Source organism: Myxine glutinosa, chromosome 1 (genome assembly GCF_964187855.1).
Source record: "Myxine glutinosa chromosome 1, kmMyxGlut1.1, whole genome shotgun sequence".
In the NCBI taxonomy this organism is placed as follows: domain Eukaryota; kingdom Metazoa; phylum Chordata; class Myxini; order Myxiniformes; family Myxinidae; genus Myxine; species Myxine glutinosa.
The window spans coordinates 102,198,507-102,221,397 of NC_136261.1; the positions used below are offsets into that span (position 1 = coordinate 102,198,507).

General features: G+C 42.8%; 1 protein-coding gene across 4 annotated transcripts; it reads left to right on the plus strand.

Moving 5' to 3' along the window:
* Nucleotides 1–9,444: 9,444 nt before the first annotated feature.
* On the plus strand, nt 9,445–22,204 carry LOC137426962 (CCR4-NOT transcription complex subunit 7). 4 transcript variants are annotated; one of them, XM_068116041.2, is made up of 7 exons: nt 9,445–9,599; nt 9,982–10,203; nt 11,815–12,008; nt 13,090–13,251; nt 16,590–16,734; nt 21,130–21,240; nt 21,345–22,204. In XM_068116041.2, exons 2-7 carry the CDS (start codon nt 10,087–10,089, stop codon nt 21,468–21,470), a joined length of 855 nt encoding a protein of 284 aa, XP_067972142.1. In that variant the 5' UTR covers nt 9,445–9,599; nt 9,982–10,086; the 3' UTR covers nt 21,471–22,204. The 4 variants fall into 4 exon arrangements, with proteins under 4 accessions (XP_067972142.1, XP_067972134.1, XP_078631336.1 ...); XM_068116033.2 differs by having other exon boundaries at nt 9,460–9,604; XM_078775210.1 differs by having other exon boundaries at nt 9,469–9,604; nt 9,851–10,203.
* The last annotated feature ends 687 nt before the right edge of the window (nt 22,205–22,891 follow it).

Consider the following 22,891-nt stretch of genomic DNA (forward strand, 5'->3'; position numbering starts at 1 on the left):
CTCCTTGTTTTTTTGGCAAATATGTTACAAAAAATGAGGTAAGGGGTCGTGGGTCCGGAACTGTAGTCCGGAGGTTAAACAAGACCGATACTGATAGTGATAGTCATAGTCGAACATCGGCGGAGCCGGTCCCGCATCTGCTGAGTGGAGGATGTGCTGTCACCCTGTCATGTGACGACATCCTCAGCTCTGATTGGTGGACGTTTGTGAGGGATATACGTTTGTGAAAGTTTTGGCGTCAACACATGATGCATCGGACAGACTGTTCCAGACGACATTGCCCCATGGACTACGCCGCAAAGATATGGCTGCCAAACCACGTGATGACGTCTTAAATATTTTTTTTTCTCGACCAGTTTATCCCTAGATCACGGTCAAGAGATTTTATACTGATCGGATCAAGCGTTCTGCTGGTCGATTTATCATTTATGGTGTCATAATGAAGGCACCGATGGCATCATGAATATATGTTGTTCCCCATGGGGATTTGAGTGCCAAACATACACATACATACACAATCCTATTACCTCATGGGAAGTACTTTACAATGAGCCGCCTTTCGGAGATTGTGAGGTGCAAAATATTTCGGGTTTTCCAAGATGGCGCCGTACCACGTCTCCCATGACGTCATAATTATTTTAAAATTCTACAGGAGGAGGCACTCCTCTGGTGAAAATTTCGTGTCAATCGGATAAACGGTCGCAGAGAAATCGAATTTTAAAGGGAATAAACCAGCAAAATTCCAGCGCAAGGGACATACATACATGCATGCATACATACATACATACATACATACACATACATACATACATACACATACATACATGCATACATGCATACATACATACATACATACATACATACATACACATACATACATACATACATACATACATACACATACATACATACATACACATACATAGATACATACATACATACATACACATTACACATACATACATACATACATACACACACACATACATACATACACATACATAGATACACATACATACATACATACATACATACATACACATACATACATACATACACATACATACATACATACATACATACATACATACATACATACATACACATACATACATACATACATACACACATACACACATACATACACATACATACATACATACACACATACATACACATACATACATACATACATACATACATACACACATACGTACACATACACACATACATACACATACATACATACATACATACATACATACATACATACACCCATACATACATACACACATACATACATACACACATACATACACACATACATGCATATATACATATATACATACATACATACATACATACATACATACATACATAAATACATACGGGCTACGCCATAAAATACAAAACCAAGGCTTGTGGAAGAGCACAGCCACTGAGCTGTTAATAGGTAAGGGATCAATCAGTATGTAAAGGATCATCATTACGCAACAGAACGAAAGAAGCAGTATAAAGAAGGAGGAACATCAACAATAGGATTGAGGGAGAAAATACAGAGGGAGACTTGGATGAATGAGGGATGTCAGGTGTGTGGGGGGGGGGGGGGGGTGAGGAGTAGGGGAGGAAACACGAAGTGGAGAAGATGGATAGTTCAGAAGCAAACTCTCAAGAGGGAAAACTGTAAACTTGGGAAGAGGTCGGCTTAGATAGGGTTAATGGGGGTAGAAAAGATAATGGTTTTTCATGGGGGATATTCTGAGATAGTGGTGAAAGGATAGGAATGAAGAGAATGTGGACGTTGGTTCCATACGTGCAGGAAAAAGAGGACCGATTAACGAAAATTCTTATTACCCTCCGCCACCGAAAGTTGAAGGAGGTTATGTTTCACCACTGTTTGTCTGTCTGTCTGTCTGTTTGTTTGTCTGTGAGAATTCGATATCTCAAAAAGTTATGGACAGATTCGGAAGAAACTTGGTGAATGAGTTGGGTGTGTGGCGAGGAAGAATTGATTAGACATCGGTGAAGATCCGAATCAGACAATTTTTTGAGTGAATCTTCACCATCTAGAGATAGGGCCATGCATAAACATTATATAACACGGTATCTCAAAAACTTATGGACGGGTTATGACAAAACTTGGTGGATGAGTTGGTTAGGTTGCAAGAACATGCCGATTAGATTTTGGTTCAGGTACAGATCCAGATCCGGCCAATCAGTGGGATACAAAACGTAAACTGTCCAGCCTGGCAGAGGTATACATACGCACTTTGCCAAGTACTGTTCTAGTTGTTATATTGGATTAGGTGTCAACAATTATATAACAAGCCATTGTCTACCCTCCCTATTGTTTATGTCTCAAACAGCTTTTCCCTCAAATTCCCTTTTAATGTTGTTTCCTTTGTAATTTGTCCTAAATGTCCTCTTATAGGGGAAAATTCGGCCTGGTGTTGGGCTAGCGGCTAGGGTGCCAGCTTAGGAGCTTAGGATCCTAGGATCCTGGGTTTGAATCCCGGTCGATCGCTGAATTAACGCCAGGGGGGTTGACTCAGCCTGTCATTGAATTAACGCCAGGGGGGTTGACTCAGCCTGTCATCCTTCCGAGGTCGGCTAATTGAGTACCAGTTCACTGGTAATTCCCTGCTTGTCGTTAAAGGCGGCAAAAAGGGCTGGCGTCAGGAAGGGCATCCAGCCGTAAAACATTGCTTCAAAAAGGGGACCGAAAAACAACAACAACCACGGTTCCTGAAAAAGGCCAACCCCCGCTTGTGGGGAAAAATGGCCTCTAAAGGTGGTTATATATTTTATAATGCCTCGAAGATACAAGTTTTGGCAAAAAGGCGCAAGTTTTGGCATGAAGAGCGAGCCCCGGACATTTCCCCGAGCATTTGACAAGTCGAGAAGCTCAGGGGAGGGTTTTTTGTATACATTGTCGAGGCATGTGGAAGAGCTAGTCCACTGCATGGACCAGGACGTAACAGACAAAAACAGGATGAAAACTTGCGAACAAAGATGCAAGGGAACAGTGAAGACGCACACAAAAGGAGCAGTAGTGGGAAGGAGTAAACACCAACAACAGCGTTGAAGGCCAATATAGAGGAAAACTTGGGCAAACAGTGGGTGTGGGGAGGAGTAGGGGCAGGAAAAGATCATGGTTTTGGATTGGGGACGACCTGCGTGGTGAACATCTGTCTTGAAGACCTGGAGGGAAGAATGAGATTGAAGAGGATGTAGAAGTTGATTCCACAGGTGAGAAAAAGAGGAACAAGTGAGTGGAGATGAACAGTGATCTTGGACTTAGGTAGTTTCATCAGAAGAAGGTTTATGGTGGACCGTGTGAGCCCTGCAGAAAACTGGAGAATGGGGGACAAAGCTCGGAAAGAGCAGAGAGTGCAAGACCAGGAAGGCAGCAGTAGAACACAGAGGGACCTCCAACTTGACTGCGATGGCAAAATGATAAGCCCATTGGATGAGCTTCATCATGGGAGATTCCAATAATCCTAAAGGCCTTGGTTTCCACAGTGTTAAACTGAGCAAGATGTGAGGCAGGGGCTCAGAGGGTAGAGCAGTACTCCCTCAAGCTGTGGATGAAGGCCATAGAAATGGATAGGAGCTCAGGTGTGCCAAGGAAGGGCTTTGTACGACGGACGAGTTGGTTAGGTTGCAAGAGAATGGGGGACAAATATGGATGAGTTGGTTACGATGGAGGTACGATGGAGGATGCCCAGTCTGTGAATGGCTTTGGAAGCCAACTTTGAAATGTGGCTTGCCCAAGAAAGATCATGGCTGATAGTGAAACTCAGGAGTTTGAATGACTGACCTTCCTCAAGAGGATTGTTAAGAAAGTAGATAGGATGGTTTGCCAAACAGTCCTTTTGGAGAGAGATAGTGAGAGTGTGAGATTTGTCAGGATTTGTTTCCATTGATTCACAGCCGAACTGCCAATCAGTGCAGGGTAGACAGGCTGGAACTACATCATGGGGTGGAGTGTCACAGGAGCCCATAAAAATCCATGCGCACATCCAGTCCAGACTTTCTGGTGTCCCAGGTTTTTGGTTGTTTCTTTAGTTCATTGCCCCATTCCGTTACATGGTTGGTTCATTCATTGGCAGTCCAGTTCAGGTCAGTTCAGCTGTTGGCCAGACAGAGTGCCAAGCGCGGTGTGCCCATATCACGGTCGTGGTGGCAGAGTGGAACCAATTGTGGAACAGAATGGTGTGTGCTGAGCGAACGGGAGTGCGGTGAGCCCCTGGCAGGACAGTGCAGCCATGAGCTCCAGACGGAATTTGTTCGTACATATACGGGCCACAACGGGTATTATCAATCCTGTTACCTCTTCTGGTCTTTCTCTTATGGTGTGCCTGGGACCCAATAAGGCTGAGGTTGATAAGAAACTTCCACATTTATGATATCCAGGGCATGTTCATTGTAAACAGAATTGTTGTCGAAAATGTTCTCGATTAATTTGTTGCCCCTTCCCCGTTTATTAAAGAAAGAACCACCTTTAGAGGCCATTTTTCCCCACAGAGCGGGGGTTGGCCGTTTTCGGGCACTGTGGTCCCCTTTTTGAAGCAATGTTTTATGGCCGGATGCCCTTCCTGCCGCCAACCCTGTTGGTCACCTCTTGTGACACACAGTGAATTACCAGTGAACTGGTACTCAATTTGCCAAGCTCAGAAGGATGACATGCTGAGTCAGCCACCCTGGTGTTAATTCAGCGATCAACCAGGATTCGAACCCAGGATCCATAGGATCCCAGGCCAGCACCTTAACCGCGAAGCCAACACCAGGCTCTATTTATTGAAGGCACACATTAATTTAGACTTTAGAGGGTCTTTATGATTTATTTTGAATCAACACTATCAGTGAAACCATTCAGTTTCATTTGTGTCATGTATGAAGGTGCATATATTCCCCGTTTTATCCCGACACCGTGACCGCGGGTTTATTTCCGTTTCCGGGAGTTACGGCTCAGCTCAGACGGCGCTGGGGTGAATCGGGCCTGTATCTGCAGAGTCAATAAATGTGCAACAATCGATCGTAGTCTGTCGAGATACCTTACAATTAGTTCACTAAAGGACAGATTTGGCAGGACGATTAGTATCCAAGCTTAAACTCCTCCCTCATCGAGGGCGACCAACAGCTCTAGTCACCATTTTGAGTGGCTCGGTGCTGAGGAGGATTCCGGCGTGTCACTTGATCGACCCTGGACATACGAAATTGAACTAGGTAAAGGTGCGAATAGGCCCTCGATCCGGTTTGGTGCATCTCGGTCGAAGCGGCATCTGTAACACTAGTGTGATGAGTGGGATTTGGACCTGAGGAGTGGGAAACCGCCCCCTAAAATATGATTTAAAAAAAATTTGAGTGCAAGGTTTGGTGCCAAATTAATTAAAAAAGGCGGAGGATCGTGTCGGCCCAAACCACCAACACCACAATAGCCCCAGTAAAAATGGAAGTGGAAGGTGCATTTGAGGGTGCAATGGAGTTGCCTCGTCTACCTGGTGGCCTGAGCCCCTCCACAAGTCGAGAACCCCCAATAAAAATCAGCAGGCCCTCATCACCAGAAACCATGGGCATGAGACCCTTAATGACTATGCTTCAAAACCTGGAGGCTAGGCTGGGGAAATTAAAGGCTGGGCTAACGTAGGACCACATGGGAGCCAAAATGAAGGCTGGCGAGGACATTGCTGGCAGGGGATATCAAGGCAGGCCAGGCTAAGCAGGACAACATGGGAACCAAGCTAATGGCTAAGATTGAGGCTGGCCATGACAGGTTAGCAGCGTGTTTGGCTGACATGTGGGACAGGTAGCATGGAATGGCAGCCAATCAGGCTGGGATAGGAGAGGGAATTAGGGTCGCAGTCAGAGCTGCCAGGGGAGTAACAAAATAAGAAACAATTTGGGATGAAGAGAAAACAGATAAATTAAAGCAGGGACAGAGACAGAAATAGCAACGGAGACAGAGCACAATAAAACAGAGGGAGAACTCAAACAGAGAAATGAGGAGATGGCGAGGAGATTGGGAATAGTGCCCGAAGGATAAAACTGAAAACGATGGCCCGGAGAGAATTTGCTCGAGTTCCATAATTTCATTGTTGAGAATTAGATGGAGACTGCCATTGTGGTAAGTGGTGCCGAGCACTCCATTCTGTTGGAGGGACAAGATGGATGCATAAGATGGTGTGCTGTTGGGAACAAAGTTGGGAACCTTCCATTCTGTTGGAGTGCTTGCTCAATGCTGTGAATCAATTTGCCGCTTGTTAACAGAACACATACCCCAGGTTACAGAAAAGACGTTCCTTGGAAATTATGCTCCACTGGGTAAAACTCATTTGGCAGGAACTATAATAATTGAGCTTTTCGCAACGCCGTGAGTCTGTTCCTCAATGTCGCGACGTTCTTTCTGTTGTTCCAAGTGGCCTAATTCTCTCTCCATGAAGATCTGCCGAGAAATAAAAGAAATCGCCTTTTCCTCTTCTGAAGCCAAGTCAGAGATTGGAAAAATAACCTACAAAGGAAAAAGATAATTGGTGGATAAAATAAAAAATGAGACAGTGGGTCCTGAAGCTCACCTGGATCAGGGGCAACATTCACTCAAACCCCCCACAGACCCCTTCAGACCATGTTATTGTAAATGCCGTGAACAAACTTTGGTACATAGTGGGTAATAAAGGTTGTGATCAAGTTTCATTGAAATTGTGTGTGTAGTTTCAGAGAAGGGAGCAAATACCTACTTTGGGGGGGGTCAAACACCCCATAGTTCCCCTTAACGAGCGCAGATTTTGATGCGGTCAATACACTGTCGTTAGGCATCAGATATGCAGCTTGTGGTCAAGTTTCTCCAACATTGTGTGTGTAGTTTCAGAAAAGAGAGCAAATATCAATTTTGGGGAGCCAACCATCCCCTCCCCCATAAACACCTGTAATGTGCTCAGATATTGATGCGGTCAATACACCTTTGTTAGGCATTCGATATTAAGCTTGTGGCCAAGTTTCTCCAACATTGTGTGTGTCGTTTCAGAGAATAAAGCAAATACCGATTTTGGGGGGTCAAACCCCCTACCACACCCCCCCCCCCCCCCGTAGACCCCATATTGAGCGCATATTTTGATGCCGTAAATACACCTTTATTATAGACTAGATGGATTTATGGAAAAAGGCCATGGATAAGCTTCTAGGTGTATTTTTGGGTAAAAGTTGGGAACCTCACTTTTTAACATAATTGTGGTATGCTGAATTTGATTAACCCGGTTCCCAAGCCGAATTTTGAGTTTTTGACCTTTAATTTGCATAAACAAAAAGGCCGCCAAATTGCCATTTTTGGACAATTTCTTTGAACAGCAAGCATTTATATATCATGTATGTACATTGTACATGCAGCTCTTTTACTTTAACTTTACAACTTTTACCCCAAAATGCACCTATAAGCTTATACATGGCCTTTTTTCATAAATCCATCTCGTCTATATTATGGTTGGTGACATATTGAAAGAGACATTCAAACTGATATTGAAATTGGACTCTATAAAATGGGAAATGGTTTTAATAAGACAATGTTTCATACAACCATTTATTCTAAAATTAAGTATACATGGCCATGAAGCACAAACATTCAGGAATGTCACACATGTTGTTTTGCCAAACTACATCAAATTCATACAAGGGGTCTGATCATCACTCTGTTTCTGACAGGCACACATTGATATGCACTTCAACTCTGAATAGCGACATTTGCAGCGTCGAGTCTTGCATTGCTTCTGGCATGCACAACAAATCATCTCGAGGCAACTTTCTGGGATTGGACGCAGTGACATCAGAATAGGCTCTAGTCCTGAATCACCACGTTTCCATCCCATTTCCACAGGTGCAGGAAGGTCAGGTATGGCACAATGACCATTTCTCCATACCATGGCTTGATGGTATACTCGCATCAAATGGAAATGAAGAGCATCACTTGTCAGTGACATTGCTTCTGGTTTACCAGTCTTGGAGAACAACATATGTCGTGCTGAATCAACAGAGGAACCCTCAAAATTCTCAAAATTCAAAAATCAAACTTGGGCTTAGGAACCGGGTTAATCAAATTCATCATACCCTAATTATGTAAAAAAATGAGGTTCCCAACTTTTACCCAAAAATGCACCTAACATTCACATTTCTCAGAAATCCGTCCTGTCTATTAGGCATCAGATATGAAGTTTCATCAAAATCGTGTGTTTGGTTCAAGCGATAATGACTGAAGTGTTTACAGACTCACTCACCTCACTCACTCACTCACTCACCTCACTCACTCAGTCACTCACCTCACTCACTCACTGTTACCTACGCTACGGACACTGTTCGATCGCATAAGCTCACTGGTAAAACCACGCTTTACGGTAAAACAGTCACACGACTATTGGAATGGTGCAGAAGGTGGTAGGACATATTTTTGTTTTATACATAGTCGAGGCTCATGGAAGAGCTAGGACACAGAACAGATCAGGAGACAACATAACAAGGAGAACAGCAGGAGGAAAGGGGAAGCGCCAATCGCAGGGCGGAGGGAGAAGGTAGATTGAGACGGACAAATAAGGGATGCAGGTAACGATGAGGGTTAGAGGAGAGCGCAAGGGGTGGACAAAGATGGATACAAAAGCAAAATTTGAAAAACGATAGACTCAGCTTCATCGCGAGAGATTCCACCGATCTTGAAAGCCTTGGTTTCCATGGCGACAAGCCTTGTTGCGCATTGGTTGCTAAGCAACAGGTTCGCGTGCTTCCTAAGTGTAAAACACCAGTTCTTGCAATGCAAACGGTGTGGAGAGCTGAGAGCGAAGCTTAAGAATGCTCCAGTGTCTTCCTGGTAGTGGTTAGGACAGGAATTTGTAATTTGGCCATTATGCCGGCGATAGGCGCCCGCGGAACTACGTAACTTCCGGTTAGTGCAGCCTTCGCGACAACAGTCACGTGCTTGGATACGTTGAAAACAAACCACAAAAGGGCACGTGTTACAGCTTACTTCCGGTAGTCTCGCCCTCACCTATAGCTCGGCGAGTTTAACGTCCACTAACTAATACCGGCAGACGGGATTCCCAGTTTAACGTCCATCCAAGGGACGGCACACACATTGATGAATCACCCTGCCTGTGAAACACCAGGATGACAGTTTAGAGCTGCGTCGGGATTCGAACCCAGGCTATAGATAGGTGAGGGACGAGTGTGCATGTCTCCAGGTCACCCTACCAGTCTGAGGTGTGCTCTGGAGTGTAAAATTGCTCCACTGACCTCTGAATTGCTGTATATAGCGACTTGTAGGTGTTTTTAATGAATACGTTTCCTTGTTTGTTACTTGAGGACAGGACCACAAAACAGACCAACAATATCAATAATAACAAGAATAACACCAACTACAACAACAACAACAACCGCCTTACACGGGACGGTGAAGAAAAAAAACTCAGAATAATATTGTATTCTTCCGGTGACGTCACGGTGACGTCAGGGCCGGTTTCCGGTTCGTTGCGATTGTTTAGGACGGAAACATCTTCTTTCATGTTGTAAAAGATCAGTTTATTATGCTTTTTGACGTTCGCTTTCTCGCCAAGTAAAAGAAGGTAAGGTAAGTCAACATTATGTTACACCTACAGTTAAATTTGGAGCAATTCTGCAATGTCTTCGAGGATTATTCGATTGAAAAAAACGCGGGAGCGATTCGTTGTTAAACTAGTTAGGCCTCTGTGCATTTCCAGAAATGGGGGAAGTATTCAAATGCGTGTTTATGTCGCTTCGGCCGGCGTCGTTCACTGAAGTGTTGTGTAATCATTTGGCGGCGTTTGCGTGATTATATTTTTAACGTTGTGTGAAGACGGATGTTTGTCCATTCAGTGCCCGATGGCGATGGTGGACGAACGATCGCGGTCTGTTTCGGAGAGTCTTGTGATGAGGAGAATGTCACATTGATTTTTGGACTAACTCGGATCCTGCATCGTCTTGTAGCTCTGTAGCTGTGGCCGTGGGTGTCGGCGGATCTGGAAGCCAAGGGTGGCTTTGTGCACCCTTGGGTACCAAGGCGAAGAGACGGTGTGGATAAACCCCACCGTAATGCCTGCGGCTACCACAGAGGGCGCCCAGCGCATCCGTGAGGTTTGGGCTTTCAATTTGGAGGATGAGATGAGGAAGATTCGGCAGGTGATACGAAAATACAGCTACGTGGCTATGGTGAGGAACGGCCCGAACGGCTTATCAGAGGTATCTGATACCAATGTGCTTTTTAAGCCCCTCCCCATATGATACGTGGTGGGGACTTTTAAGCCCCTCCCCCCCATATGATAGGCCGATAGGGGGAGGCTTACATCTGTTGTAGGGTTTGTTTCTACAATTGGTGCCCCCAATTGTTAATGGCACCTCAGTGATTCTTTGACCACCGAGTATGAAACTACTATTGAGGGTTTTTTTTCTACCTATTGAGGAGACAGCTGTGACTTTCGGAATGAAAATTTGCATCTATAATGGGAACGCAAACTATGCGAGATTGACATAATTATTTTGACATTGACCTAATTTTAAGGTCATGACTTGATTGTGGACAATATTACATTTTTCACCAAAACCTGACAGTATCCAAAACAAAACGGAATTGCCCTGTCTGGATGGCATACTGCAAGGTGCATTCACGATTAATTGACATCATACCCCACTGGGTTAAAGGTCAAGGTCAAATGGCGGTCTGTAAAAAAACAACGCGTTTTTTGTCGTCGCTTAATTTTGGCAATGCGGAATCTCAAAAACTGCTTGGCCTTCCAGGATTTTCTTGCATCATAGTAGTGTACCTGCACTGAAGTTGTGCACCTGATATTTGATTAATGTCCTTGACCTACTTTTTTAGGATTGTGACCTAATTAACAAAAAACACCTTTTTGCTCATAACTTTAATAATTTTCTTCCAATTTTCATGATGTTGAGTTTGATGGGTAGATTGTAGATGGAGACCCATTTTCCTAATTTACACTCTATCCCTAAATGTTGAAGGTCAAGGTTATATGGCGGTCCAAAAAAATATGTCAATCACTGGATCACAGGTGCTGGAGAGGATATCGAGTTACCTCTGCCACCAAAGGTGGGATGGAGGTTATGTTTTCACCCCTGTCTGTTTGTCTGTCCGTTTGCGAACAAAATATCTCAAAAAGTTGTGGACGGATACGGACAAAATTTGGCAGAGATGTAGCATATGTCACAAGGGTGAAATGATTAGATTTTGGTGAAGATCCGGATTCGGATCCGGCTACTAGAATTTTTAAAGTGATTTCGCCATTGGGAGATCGGGCCAAAAACGATACATAGCAGGCTATCTCAAAAGGTTGTGGACGGGTTTGGACGAAACTTGGTGGACCGGTTGGGTGTCTGACAAGGAAGAATCGATTCGATTTTGGTGAAGATCGGAATATGGATTAGTATATGAGAATTATTTAATTTTTAAGTGATTCTTCACCATTGAGTGATGTGGTCAACCAGGCTGAGGTATGCTCTCTACTGAGTGCTGTTCTAGTTAATAAGTGTTTTGCTTACCTGGAAGCACTATAAAGTGGATCAAATGTGGGTGAACGGATTCCTATGGATGTAGCAGTATCAATAAATGCCTGAAACATAATCAAGTCGATCAAATCAATCGATCAATCGTCAAGTCATATTCAATGCCTGAAACATTCCACACTACATAATCAAGTATGGTGTTCTCAAGCAGATGCTTTAGCTTTAGAATGCTGGAGAAGTTAGATTTGAAAATGTGACATTTGTTTCAGGTTGTTGATTAGACAATTTGGTCTTTCACAGGACACAGAATTTCCTGGTGTGGTAGCCAGGCCGATAGGTGAGTTTCGTAGCACTGCAGAGTATCAATACCAGTTGCTGCGCTGCAATGTGGACCTCCTCAAAATTATCCAGCTGGGTCTTACCTTCATGGATGCTCAGGGAGAACACCCTCCTGGCATGTCAACATGGCAGTTCAACTTCAAGTTCAACCTCACGTGTGTTTCGACATCTGCACTTATAATTAGCTTGCACATCTGTATCTGCATGTTTGGCACGATACTTAGAATCTCTGTTTTGTTTTATATTGCATGCTCTGCTGTGTGTGTGTGTGTGTGTGTGTGTGTGTGTGTGTGTGTGTGTGTGTGTGTGTGTGTGTGTGTGTGTGTGTGTGTGTGTGTGTATATACACACATGTGTGCTTCATTACGAGCCTTAGACCATGTTTAAATAAATAAATAAATATTTGTGCCATTTATTATCTTTATCTTCTTCTATCTTCTTCTTCTTCGATATATATACATAAGAAAGTTTTTTTTATGTCTGCACGCGCTAATCTCCTGAACGGTGAAAGATAGGAGGAAACCTCTGAAACAAAAAATGTCGGGACGGGCTCCGGGAAGGTTATAGGCTAGGTGGCGAGGCCGGTCGAGGCTGCCTCGGCCGGGCTGGGCCCATTTCGCAATTAAAAGCTGAGCTGAATTATAGTAGTCAATCTTCTACGGCCGCGAATAAAAGCGGAATTATAGTAGTCAATCTTCTACGGCCGCGAGTAAAAGCTGAATTATAGTAGTAAATTCATTCAAAAAGAACCCGGGCAACGCCGGGTGCATTCGGCTAGTTCAAGATATGCTCTTGCTTAAAATGAGTATGTTGTTCCCGCAAATAAAACCCTAAAATTATTCTAATGTTAATCCAGGCCCGCTGCCCACCTCCACTCATTTGCTCCACTTTACTCTTGCCTGTGGAATCGACCTCCTCAGTTTGTTCACTCTCATTCTTCCCTCTAAGGCTTCAAGATGGCTGTTCACCTCCTCCTTGTGTCATGCTCACATCAATAACTCATGACCTTTTGTCCCCCATAGTTCTTGGTTTTTTTTTCTGTACTGCTCTGTTTTGTGCTCTAGCTCTTATATAAGCTTCAACTCTGTATGCAACAATAATACAAATTTGTACTATGTATTTCTCAAATAGTAATCTACTTTTGAAGAAATCTACAAACTGATATTCAAAAAATTGTTAAAATTAGTGCCATTCCTCTTCATTTGATTTTAATAATTCTACTCTTTCCTTGTCTTAGGGAAGACATGTATGCTCAAGATTCCATTGACCTTCTGCAGAACTCTGGTCTGCAATTCCGGAAACATGAAGATGAGGGAATTGATACGGCATATTTTGCTGAACTCTTAATGACTTCTGGCATCGTGCTCTGTGATAATGTCAAGTGGCTTTCCTTCCACAGGTATGTTTGATATTTAATCATTGAAATTTGTTATTGTTGAATTAATTTAGACTATTGTTTGCATAACACAATCAGCTTTTTTGTCACATGGTTAAAGGCAAAACTAGAACGGCACTCAGTAGAGCACATACCTCCGCCAGGCTGAACAGTTGATGTTCTGTATCCCACTGATGGGCTGGATCTGGATCCGGACCTGAACCAAAATCGAATTGGCTTGCTCTTGTCACCTAACCAACCTGTCCACCAAGTTTAGTCATAATCCGTCCATAGCTTTTTGAGATATCATGCTATATATCCTTTTTGGCTCGATCACTCAATGGTGAAGAATCACTAAAAAACTTTGATACGGATCATGATTCAATTCCACACCAAAATTGAATCATTTCGTCCTCGTCACATACCCAACCTCTCCACCAAATGTCAAAATCCGTCAACAACTTTTTGAGCTATCCTGTTCACAGACAAACAGACAGAGGGGTAAAAACATAACGTCCGCCCACCTGTGTTGGCAGAGGTAACACGGCCAAATAGGTTTAGTAGGTGATAGTGTGTTTAAAGTTTATCAATGAAACATTGCAGCCATGTCAATATGCATTACGCTATCAAGGCAGTGATTCGAAAGCGATTTATTTCAGACATTTTCACATCGACATTTACAAGATAAAAAAAAGTACGAAGGTATTGATTGGTCTGTTTCTATTTACCCCATGCATGCAGAGCTAAAAGGTGCAGATCCTTTCATGGGTTTGAGAATTCCTGCCTCGAGTATTGTCCCAATTTTAGACCGGTTAAGTAAAAGACAGTGACCGTTCGATTCACCAAGGAGTTTCCACTCTGACCGTTTTATAATGTCTAATTTAATTTCCAACGTTGGGGTCTTACGTTTCTTCGATGCATGAGCATCACTTCCTTGTATTAATGGTGTCTTACTTGCACTTCTCTGACATTCCGAGGGTTATGAAAACGCGAGCAGAGAGGTAAGGGTGCAGTTTATTTCTGGCGAGAAGCTAAAAAAAACAAGACCGAAAGTCTAACAGCGGCGTAGCTGGGCTTGTAAAATATTTTAAACCACAAACACACATGATTAGCTTTTTAAACAGTCGCTAATGCTGTTTATAACATCAAACAAAGAAATTTGGAGGAATCCAGACATCCATGAGGTAAGTTTTACTTACAGAACTGAGGGAAAATCTACTGTAATCTATATACCCCATAGGATTGGTTTAATAACATCCTATCAAAAAACAAAGGATAATTCCTTACTTCCGCGGTTGTTAGTACCGTACACCGCTTATCATTGATTCATGAACCATACACCGCTTCAATCTATTAACTTTGTATTCATGACATTGGGATTAAAGTGTTATGGTCATATTTACTATATTATTATTACTATTACGAAAACGATACGACTGAAACGATACACTACTGTATTAAGAAACCTGGGCTTAATTTGTCCGAAGCGTTCCGAAGGTGAGGCATTAAGCCTAAGGCCTATACGTACCGTTTTGTTGAAAGGGACGTAACGCCGATTCTTTCGATATTTGATGGTCATTTTGATAATCGGTTTGTTTGTGTTTCACACTGAATGAAAAACGTAAAGGTAGAGCATGGCGATTGTGATGTATGACAGGTTCGACGATATGTTTGACCTGAACAAAATTGGAATCAAAATGGCGGTGTGGAGAGTCAGCCGCCGTGCCGTCCTAATGACAGACGTAATCACATCACCCCGTCGTATGACCAGATCCTCAGCTCTGATTGGTATATGGTTGAGGGGACATACATATGGACAAACACTGTTCTAGACGGCTTTGTCCTATGGGCTACGCCGTGAAAATTCTGTGATGAAAAGTGTATTTGATGAAAAGTGTATGATGTTTGTTTGTAAGAAAGAGAGATTAAAGCTAGTCCGGGAGCGATAGTTTAAGTGAGACAGAAAATAAGACCAGCAATCCTGACCCGGAGTGTGAAAGATGGTTCCAGGCACCCCCTTAACGCTCCTAAGTCTGAACGGTAGTACTACCATGAGCGGTTGCTGTCTACAACCTACTACTTGGAAAAACCGGTCCAACTGGCTGGGTGTTTTTTAGGAGACAATCTCCATACTGGATGGTCGTTGGCTCCTGAAGGGGGCTCTTCCACCCTTCAACAGGTATTGTTTTTAGTCCTGCAGGGTGTCGCAGTCACCCTCCCGACTGGCAAGCCAGTGAGGGTAGTCGGTTTAGTTGCCGACGACCCGACATGCGGCAGGTAGTACTTACTAGGTTACATGTTATTAGTGGCAGTCAAGAAACTGACCTGACCTGGAAGGATCAAGACGATATAGCATGACAGACGACGACATAGCACGGAAATTTGATCTCATATTGAGGAGAGCATTATTAAAGACTAAAGTAGAGTACATAGAACACGTTACCAAGTATATACTTCAATTAAAATACAATAATGATGTTTAAGATCATTAAAAAAAATTCCGAAAGATTAGGGCAATTGAAGCGGTCTTGTACGTCACCTTATATAACATGATGAAGTACATAATTCAATATGAATATAGTAACGATTGTAAAAGTCATACAAATAATTTCCGGAATTTACCACCATTTTACGCAGTCTATTCCATCACCCTATCTAACACATAAGTTATTCATGCCTGTTGTTTGTGTTGTTTATGACGTCGTTAAAAACTAATTTTCCTGTTTGGAATGATTTTCAATTTAGTTTGACAGACAGAAAGATTTTTTTTTTTAAACACCCGCGTCTGAAGGAAGCGGTTCAGTTTGACATTTTAAATATGAAATAGGCAAAGCCTAGAAACGACTAAACCATTTATAATTACCCTTTAGAAGGCTATTGGAATACCCTCTAGGATCCCTTAGAAATACCCATATAACCCTTTAGAATTACCCTTTAGAGCCCGTTATTATTATCCTTTAGAAGGCTATAGGAATACGCTCTAGGACCACTTAGAAATACCCTTTGCAACCCTCTATAATTACCCTTTAGAAACCTTTATAATTACCATTTAGAAACCTTTATAATTACCCTTTAGAAACCTTTACAATTACCCTTTAGAACCCTTTAGAATTAAACATGATGGGTTAGAAAAGTTCTTCTTAATCTTTACGGATGGGTCTATAGTGTTCAAAATACGTATAAAATTCAATTGAAATTAAGAGGTTCTTCAGCCATAAACTGATGCCTGGAGACAAACAAAGTGAACCAATTGCTTAACCCCACGTTTTGCTTCGTGCGCATGGGGTGGATTATGCAAGCCATGCACGAGTAAATGTGAGAAATGAAAACTATTGTTGTCTTGCCATTTTGTGTCTGTGCAGTGGCTATGATTTTGGCTACCTGGTGAAGATATTGACAGCATGTAACCTCCCAGAGGAAGAATCGGAGTTCTTCGAGATTCTTCGACTTTTTTTCCCCATCATCTATGATGTCAAGTATCTGATGAAGAGCTGTAAAAACCTGAAGGTTTGTCTGAATGCTGATATCTCTTCATCCTTATTCTGCTTTTATTACCTCCATCACCGAAGGTGGACGGAGGTCATGTTTTCACCCCTGTCTGTCTGGCTGTAAGCAGGATAACTCAAAAAGTTATGCATGGATTTGGACGAAATTTGGTGGACAGGTTGGGTGTTTGACAAGGATGAGTGGACTAGATGTTGGTGAAGATCCAGATCCGATATTTTTTACGGGATTCTTCAGCATTGAGTGATATGGCCATAAACGATATATAGCATTATATTTCAAAGTTGTGGATGGGTTATGACAAAACTCGGTGGATGAGTTGGTTAGGTGACAAGAAGAAGCCGATTATATTTTGGTTCAGGTCCGTATCCAAATCCGGCCTATCAGTGGGATACAGAATGTAAACTGTTCAGCCTGGTGGAGGTATGCGCTCTACTGAGTGCCGTTCTAATTTTCGCAAGTGTTATAGTAAATCAGGGATCATTGATGCCAATACAGTGCATTCAGAAAGTATTCAGACCCTTTCACTTTTTTCGCATGTTATGTTGCAGCCTTATGCTGAAATGGTTTAAATTCATTTTTCCCTCATCAATCTACACTCAATACCCCATAATGACAAAGAGAAAACAGGATTTTAGAAAGTTTTCAAAAAGTTTGAAGGAAGCCAAACAGATCAATCTTGGTTTCATCAGTCCACAGAATCTTGTTTCTCACAGTCTGAGAGTCCTTTAGGTGCTTTTTTGCAAACTCCAAGCGGGCTTTCATGTGTCTTCCACTGAGGAGAGGCTTCCGTCTGGCTACTCTGCCTTAAAGCCCAGATCGGTGGAGTGTTGCAGTGATGGTTGTCCTTCTGGAAGTTTCTCCCATCTCCACACAGGATCTCTGGAGCTCAGCCAGAGTGACCATCGGGTTCTTGGTCACCTCTTACCAAGGCCCTTCTCCCCCGATTGCTCAGTTTGGCCGGGCGGCCAGCTCTAGGAAGAGTCCTGGTTGTTCCAAACTTCTTCCATTTAAGAATTATGGAGGCCATTGTGCTCTTGCGAACCTTCAATGCAGCATAAATTTTTTTGTAGGCTTCCCCAGATCTGTGCCTCGACACAATCCTGTCTCTGAGCTCTGCAGGCAGTTCCTTCGACCTCATGGCTTGGTTTTTGCTCTGATATGCATTGTCAGCTATGAGACCTTATATAGACAGGTGTGTGCCTTTCCAAATCATGTCCAATCAATTGAGTTTACCACAGGTGGACTCCAATCAAGGAGTAGAAACATCTCAAAGATGATCAAGAGAAATGGGAGGCACCTGATCTAAATTTCAAGTGTCATAGCAAAGGGTATGAATACTTATGTCAATGTGATATTTCAGTTTTTTCTTTTTAATAAATTTGCAAAACTTTCTAAAATCCTGTTCTCTCTTTGTCATTGTGGGGTATTGAGTGTGGATTGATGAGGGGAAAAAATGAATGTAAACGATTTCAGCATAAGGCTGCAACATGACAAAATGTGAAAAAAGTGAAGGGGTCTGAATACTTTCTGAATGCACTGTCTGCACTGAAACGACTGCCTACACAAAAAATACTTGGAAAGTCACCAAAGTTGCACTTGATGCTAAATGGTACATTTTTAGGTCATCTCATCTCAATTCTTGAAACTATGACTTTGTAAAATGGGTCGCGATGTTCAGATATTCATCCGGTCGTCCGTCCGTCAACTTTTTGCTATTTCCCCTTTTGCTGCCCGTCTGATTGTTCTGAAATTTGATACATGAATACAAGACAACAGCCCACACAATCACTCGGGCTTCGATTTTTAGTTCACCTGGAACGAAGTTCAGCGGAGCTTATGCGATGGCGCTCTGTCCGTCAGTCCGTAAACACTTGAAACTACTTCTCTGAAACCGCTGATGGGATTGCGACCAAACTTGGCACAAATTTTATTTTTTGTTTTGTGACTAATGTTTGTTCACGGCATTAAAAAAAATAGTGGTCCAAGGGTGTCTATCGGGGGTCAAAGTGGATCCAGGTTTGACCCGCCCAAAATAGGAATTTGCTTTTTCCTCTGAAACTACACACACTATTTCAATGAAACTTTACCACAACATTCACCACCCGTGATGTACCAACGTTTGTTCACGGCATTAAAAAAAATCTGCCTCTTTGGGGATCTATGGGGGTTTTGTTATTCCTGCTTTCCTTCCTTTGGTATTCAGTTTTAGGGAGGACAGTTGGTTTTGGATGGGAGTGAATGTTTAATTTTGCGAGGTTAACATAGGATAAACATTTCCTTTAATAACTAAGTGTGCATAACATTAATCTTCATTGAAAATGTACAGCTGTGTAATGTAAACTGGTTTGTTTCATATGAAATAACTTTTTACCTGTGATGTGCCCCAGGTCTACCTGAGTTAGTTATGTGTGGTTGTTGGTGCTGTTGTTGTTGTGGTTCTTGTTGGTCAATTTTTGAATTGTACACCCATTGGTCAGACAGCTGCCGGACCTTTCCTCCCCCTACCCCTTTGTTGCTTGACTCCACCCACCATGGCACCCAAATTAAATTATATGGCTGCCATCTCGGTTTTCTGGTGGATTTAAGACATCAGGCATGTACGCCTCTGCTGATTATACACGGCCAGGTTTTGTTGCGTCAAATTTCCATTGGTTTTGTTTGGGTCGAGTGTTACTCACGCTGAGGGACCCCGAAAAATCTAATCGTATTGAAACGGAAAATCAAATACTGCATTGGAGTCATCAGAAGGAACCAGAAGAAGTAAAGAGCAAAGATGGAGTCATCAGGAGGAACCTGGATAGGATTTGGGTTTCAGCTGCTACTCCTCTATCCTCATACCTGGTGTTGGCCTTATGGTTAGGGCGGTGGGCTTGGAATCCCAAGGTCCTGAGTTCAAATCCCGTTGAATTAACGCCGGGTGGGGTTGACTGAGCCTGTCATCCTTCCGTGGTCGGCAAAATGAGTACCAGATAACTGGTTTGAAGGAGAGGAGTGGCGACCCCCGTCTATACCACACACTTACCCATGTGTACCAGCCATAGAAAGGCAATGAATTGCCCGAGGAGACTCGACATCATCTACCCTGAAACCCATCCTTGTTTATATTAGTTTGAATGAATGATCGTTTTAAGGCCATTTTCCCCGCTAGAGCGGGGGTAAGCCTTGCGGGTCCCATGACATGGTTCCCTGTTTGAGGTAATGTTTTTATGGCCGGATGCCCTTCCTGACGCCAACCCTTGGTCACCTCTTACGATGCGCAGGGATACGGTGTACCTATTCTAAACCGGGGTACACACCGGGATCATTTATCCCAGCAAGCTGGTACTCAATGTGCCGACCTCGAAAGGATGACAGGCTGAGTCAACCCCCCTGGTGTTAATTTAGCGATCGACCGGGATTCGAACCTAGGATCCCAAGCCGGCACCCTAACCACTAAGCCAACACCAGGGGGGTTGTTTATTAGTTTAATAAACAATATTAATAAGGTTTAATCAAGCGGTCAGCATGCACAGTATGTGCCTCCCTAAAAAATTAGGGCCCTAAGACATCAGGCCTGTAGGCTTCTGCTGATGATACACTGCCTGGGTTTGTTGCGTTAGATGGCTTTGTTACTCACAATGAGGGACCCCCAAAAAATCAAATTAATGTCGAATAAAAGTATTAGTAAGGTATAATCAAGCCTGTCAGCATGCATGCGGCCCCCTAAAAAATAGTGCTACGTATTTTTTGAATGGCCCCATATTGGAGTTTTAAAAATCCGTGATCATGTGATGAATCAGCTCGTTCTGATATAACCGTGGTGGAGGGTGACATGGATGAGGTGTTTAGTTAATCTTTTAATAGCACATCAAATGTGTGTTTCCCAATCACTGTTCATCTTTTAAGAGTGTTTTAAATGCGCATTTCTCAATTGGCCCGTTACCGGATTTTATCGCAGGTTGTGACCGCAGTGCAGTCATTCATGTTCTTTTATTCCAGCCTTTTAAATACACTTTAAATTTGTTAACTTGATTATTCTCCTTCAATATTTACATACCCTGCTTTGTACTCCACAATATATGCTCACAGCATCAATAAAGGTTTGGTTCATTATCTAATGTGTTTACTCAAGTATTAGTAGATGTGATGCTCATTTAACCTCCTACAACCTGCCTGGTTATACTGTATGCTCGGTATCCTGAACGTCCGACCCAGAGGGCTCTGACCGATAGTATTTTGGGAAATTTCAAATGATAAATGTCTGTCCGAAATACTGAAAAGGAACGAGGTGAAGTCAGAAGGTAGACCACCTTGCCTCCATTTGTGATTATGCTTCTGACGATGTATATTGGTTATTACTCATTATTATCAGTGTAGACGAGAAGATTAATTATTTGTTTGTACTGGTACAAATAGGGTGGCCTACAAGAAGTGGCTGAACAATTGGAGTTGGAGAGGATTGGGCCCCAGCACCAGGCTGGTTCTGACTCTCTCCTGACGGGCATGACCTTTTTCAAGATGAGAGAGGTAATAGCTGTGGATGCTTATTTTTGTTTGTTTGTTTCCTTTGATTTATGATTCGCAATAATGTTTATACTCTAATTTATTTATTTCTCTTTGTCTGCCTCCAGATGTTTTTCGAAGACCACATCGATGATGCCAAGTACTGTGGCCACCTATATGGCCTTGGTTCTTCCTTTGTGCAGAATGGTACAGGAAACCCTTTTGAGGACGAAGCAGCGAAGCAACCTGCGTGACCATAAACCACCGATCACGACCACTCATTTTTAAAATGACATACAACTCCTCTGTAATGGTGTACACTATAAGACTACCTAGTCTTCAAATTCTTTTCTACAGTCTACTTTCTCAGCTATCCCTCTTGCTGGTCGGTTTCCTTCCCAAAAACATTACAAGCTGCAGCTCTTGTTGCTCACAACCCTTTCCTCATCTTGGATCCCTTCTTCTTCCCTGTAATAACTCAAATCGACTACTTTAGGCTGGAAATGCTTATTTGACTCTAAATTGTAATTGTATTTTACTTTTTTAAAGTTGAAACTTTCCCTCAGTGTAGAAAATGTAAACATTTCTGGCAGTATAGATTTTTACCATCTCAATGATATACTTTGTGGCCCATTCCTGTCACTGCTAAATTAATTTAAGCTCTCCCACAATTGGATGCATTTTAAAACAGCCAGCCATTATCAACATTTCCTCCCCCCCAGACATTACCAACACCTCCTTGCACCCCCGACAAGCTTTTACCAACACCTCCCACTGCTCCCCTCAGGCATTACCAACACCCCCTCCCCCGTCCAGCAATCTCTCTCCTTTCCTTAGAATAGTCCCAAGTAGGTTCACCTTTCTTCCCATCTCTTCCTCTTTTGAAATAACTTCTTCCTTGCTGCCTCCGTTGCTTTTAGTTAACACCAAAAGCTCCGGCCATTTTATCGTGGGTTTTGTAAATAAATAAACTTCCTTTCTTTGCTGATCTGTTACCTATACAAATGAAATGTTGAGATAACACTTGAACTGTGGGAAGGGTGGACATCTGAAATGCATTTATTTTTATCCAAACACATTATAAGAAGTTTCGGGAACTGAGTGGCGTGCTGATGATGAGGGGAGTGTCGTTGAAGCTGAAGGGAAAGGTGTATGCTGCATGTGTGAGAAGCGTTATGATTTATGGGAGCGAGACATGGGTAATGAACGTAGAGCAGCATCGAAGGCTGGAAAGGGTGGAAATGCGAATGGTTCGGTGGATGTGCGGAGTATCGTTGAGAGAGAGAAAGACAAATGATGAATTGCGAAAGATGATGGGAATAGAGCCTTTGAAGGATGCTGTGAAGAGGAACAGGTTGAGATGGTTTGGTCATGTGTTGAGGAAGGATGAAAGTGACTGGTTGAAAAGAGTGATGGAAATGAATGTAGAAGGAAGTAGAGGACGGGGAAGACCGAGAAAGACTTGGCTAAAGATGATGGAAGAAGAAATGCGGGCAAGGGGGTTAACAAGGAGAGATGCAGAAAATAGGGCAAAATGGAGAAGATTGTCCTGGGGACCGCAAGGCTAACCTCGCAGGGAAAATGGCCTTAAAATGCCTGTTGTTGTTGTTGTTGTATTATAAGCAGGTGTTTGCTTTCACGGTACCATCATGATTAACTACAGCAGAGCTGGCAG

Excerpts from the sequence above, each read along its gene's own strand:
- LOC137426962 (XM_068116041.2), top strand. The coding sequence starts at position 10,087 with ATGCCTGCGGCTACCACAGAGGGCGCCCAGCGCATCCGTGAGGTTTGG. Across the intron at positions 16,735-21,129 it reads AGAGCTGTAAAAACCTGAAG|GGTGGCCTACAAGAAGTGGC; the intron begins GTTTGTCTGAAT and ends TGGTACAAATAG. Across the intron at positions 21,241-21,344 it reads CCTTTTTCAAGATGAGAGAG|ATGTTTTTCGAAGACCACAT; the intron begins GTAATAGCTGTG and ends GTCTGCCTCCAG.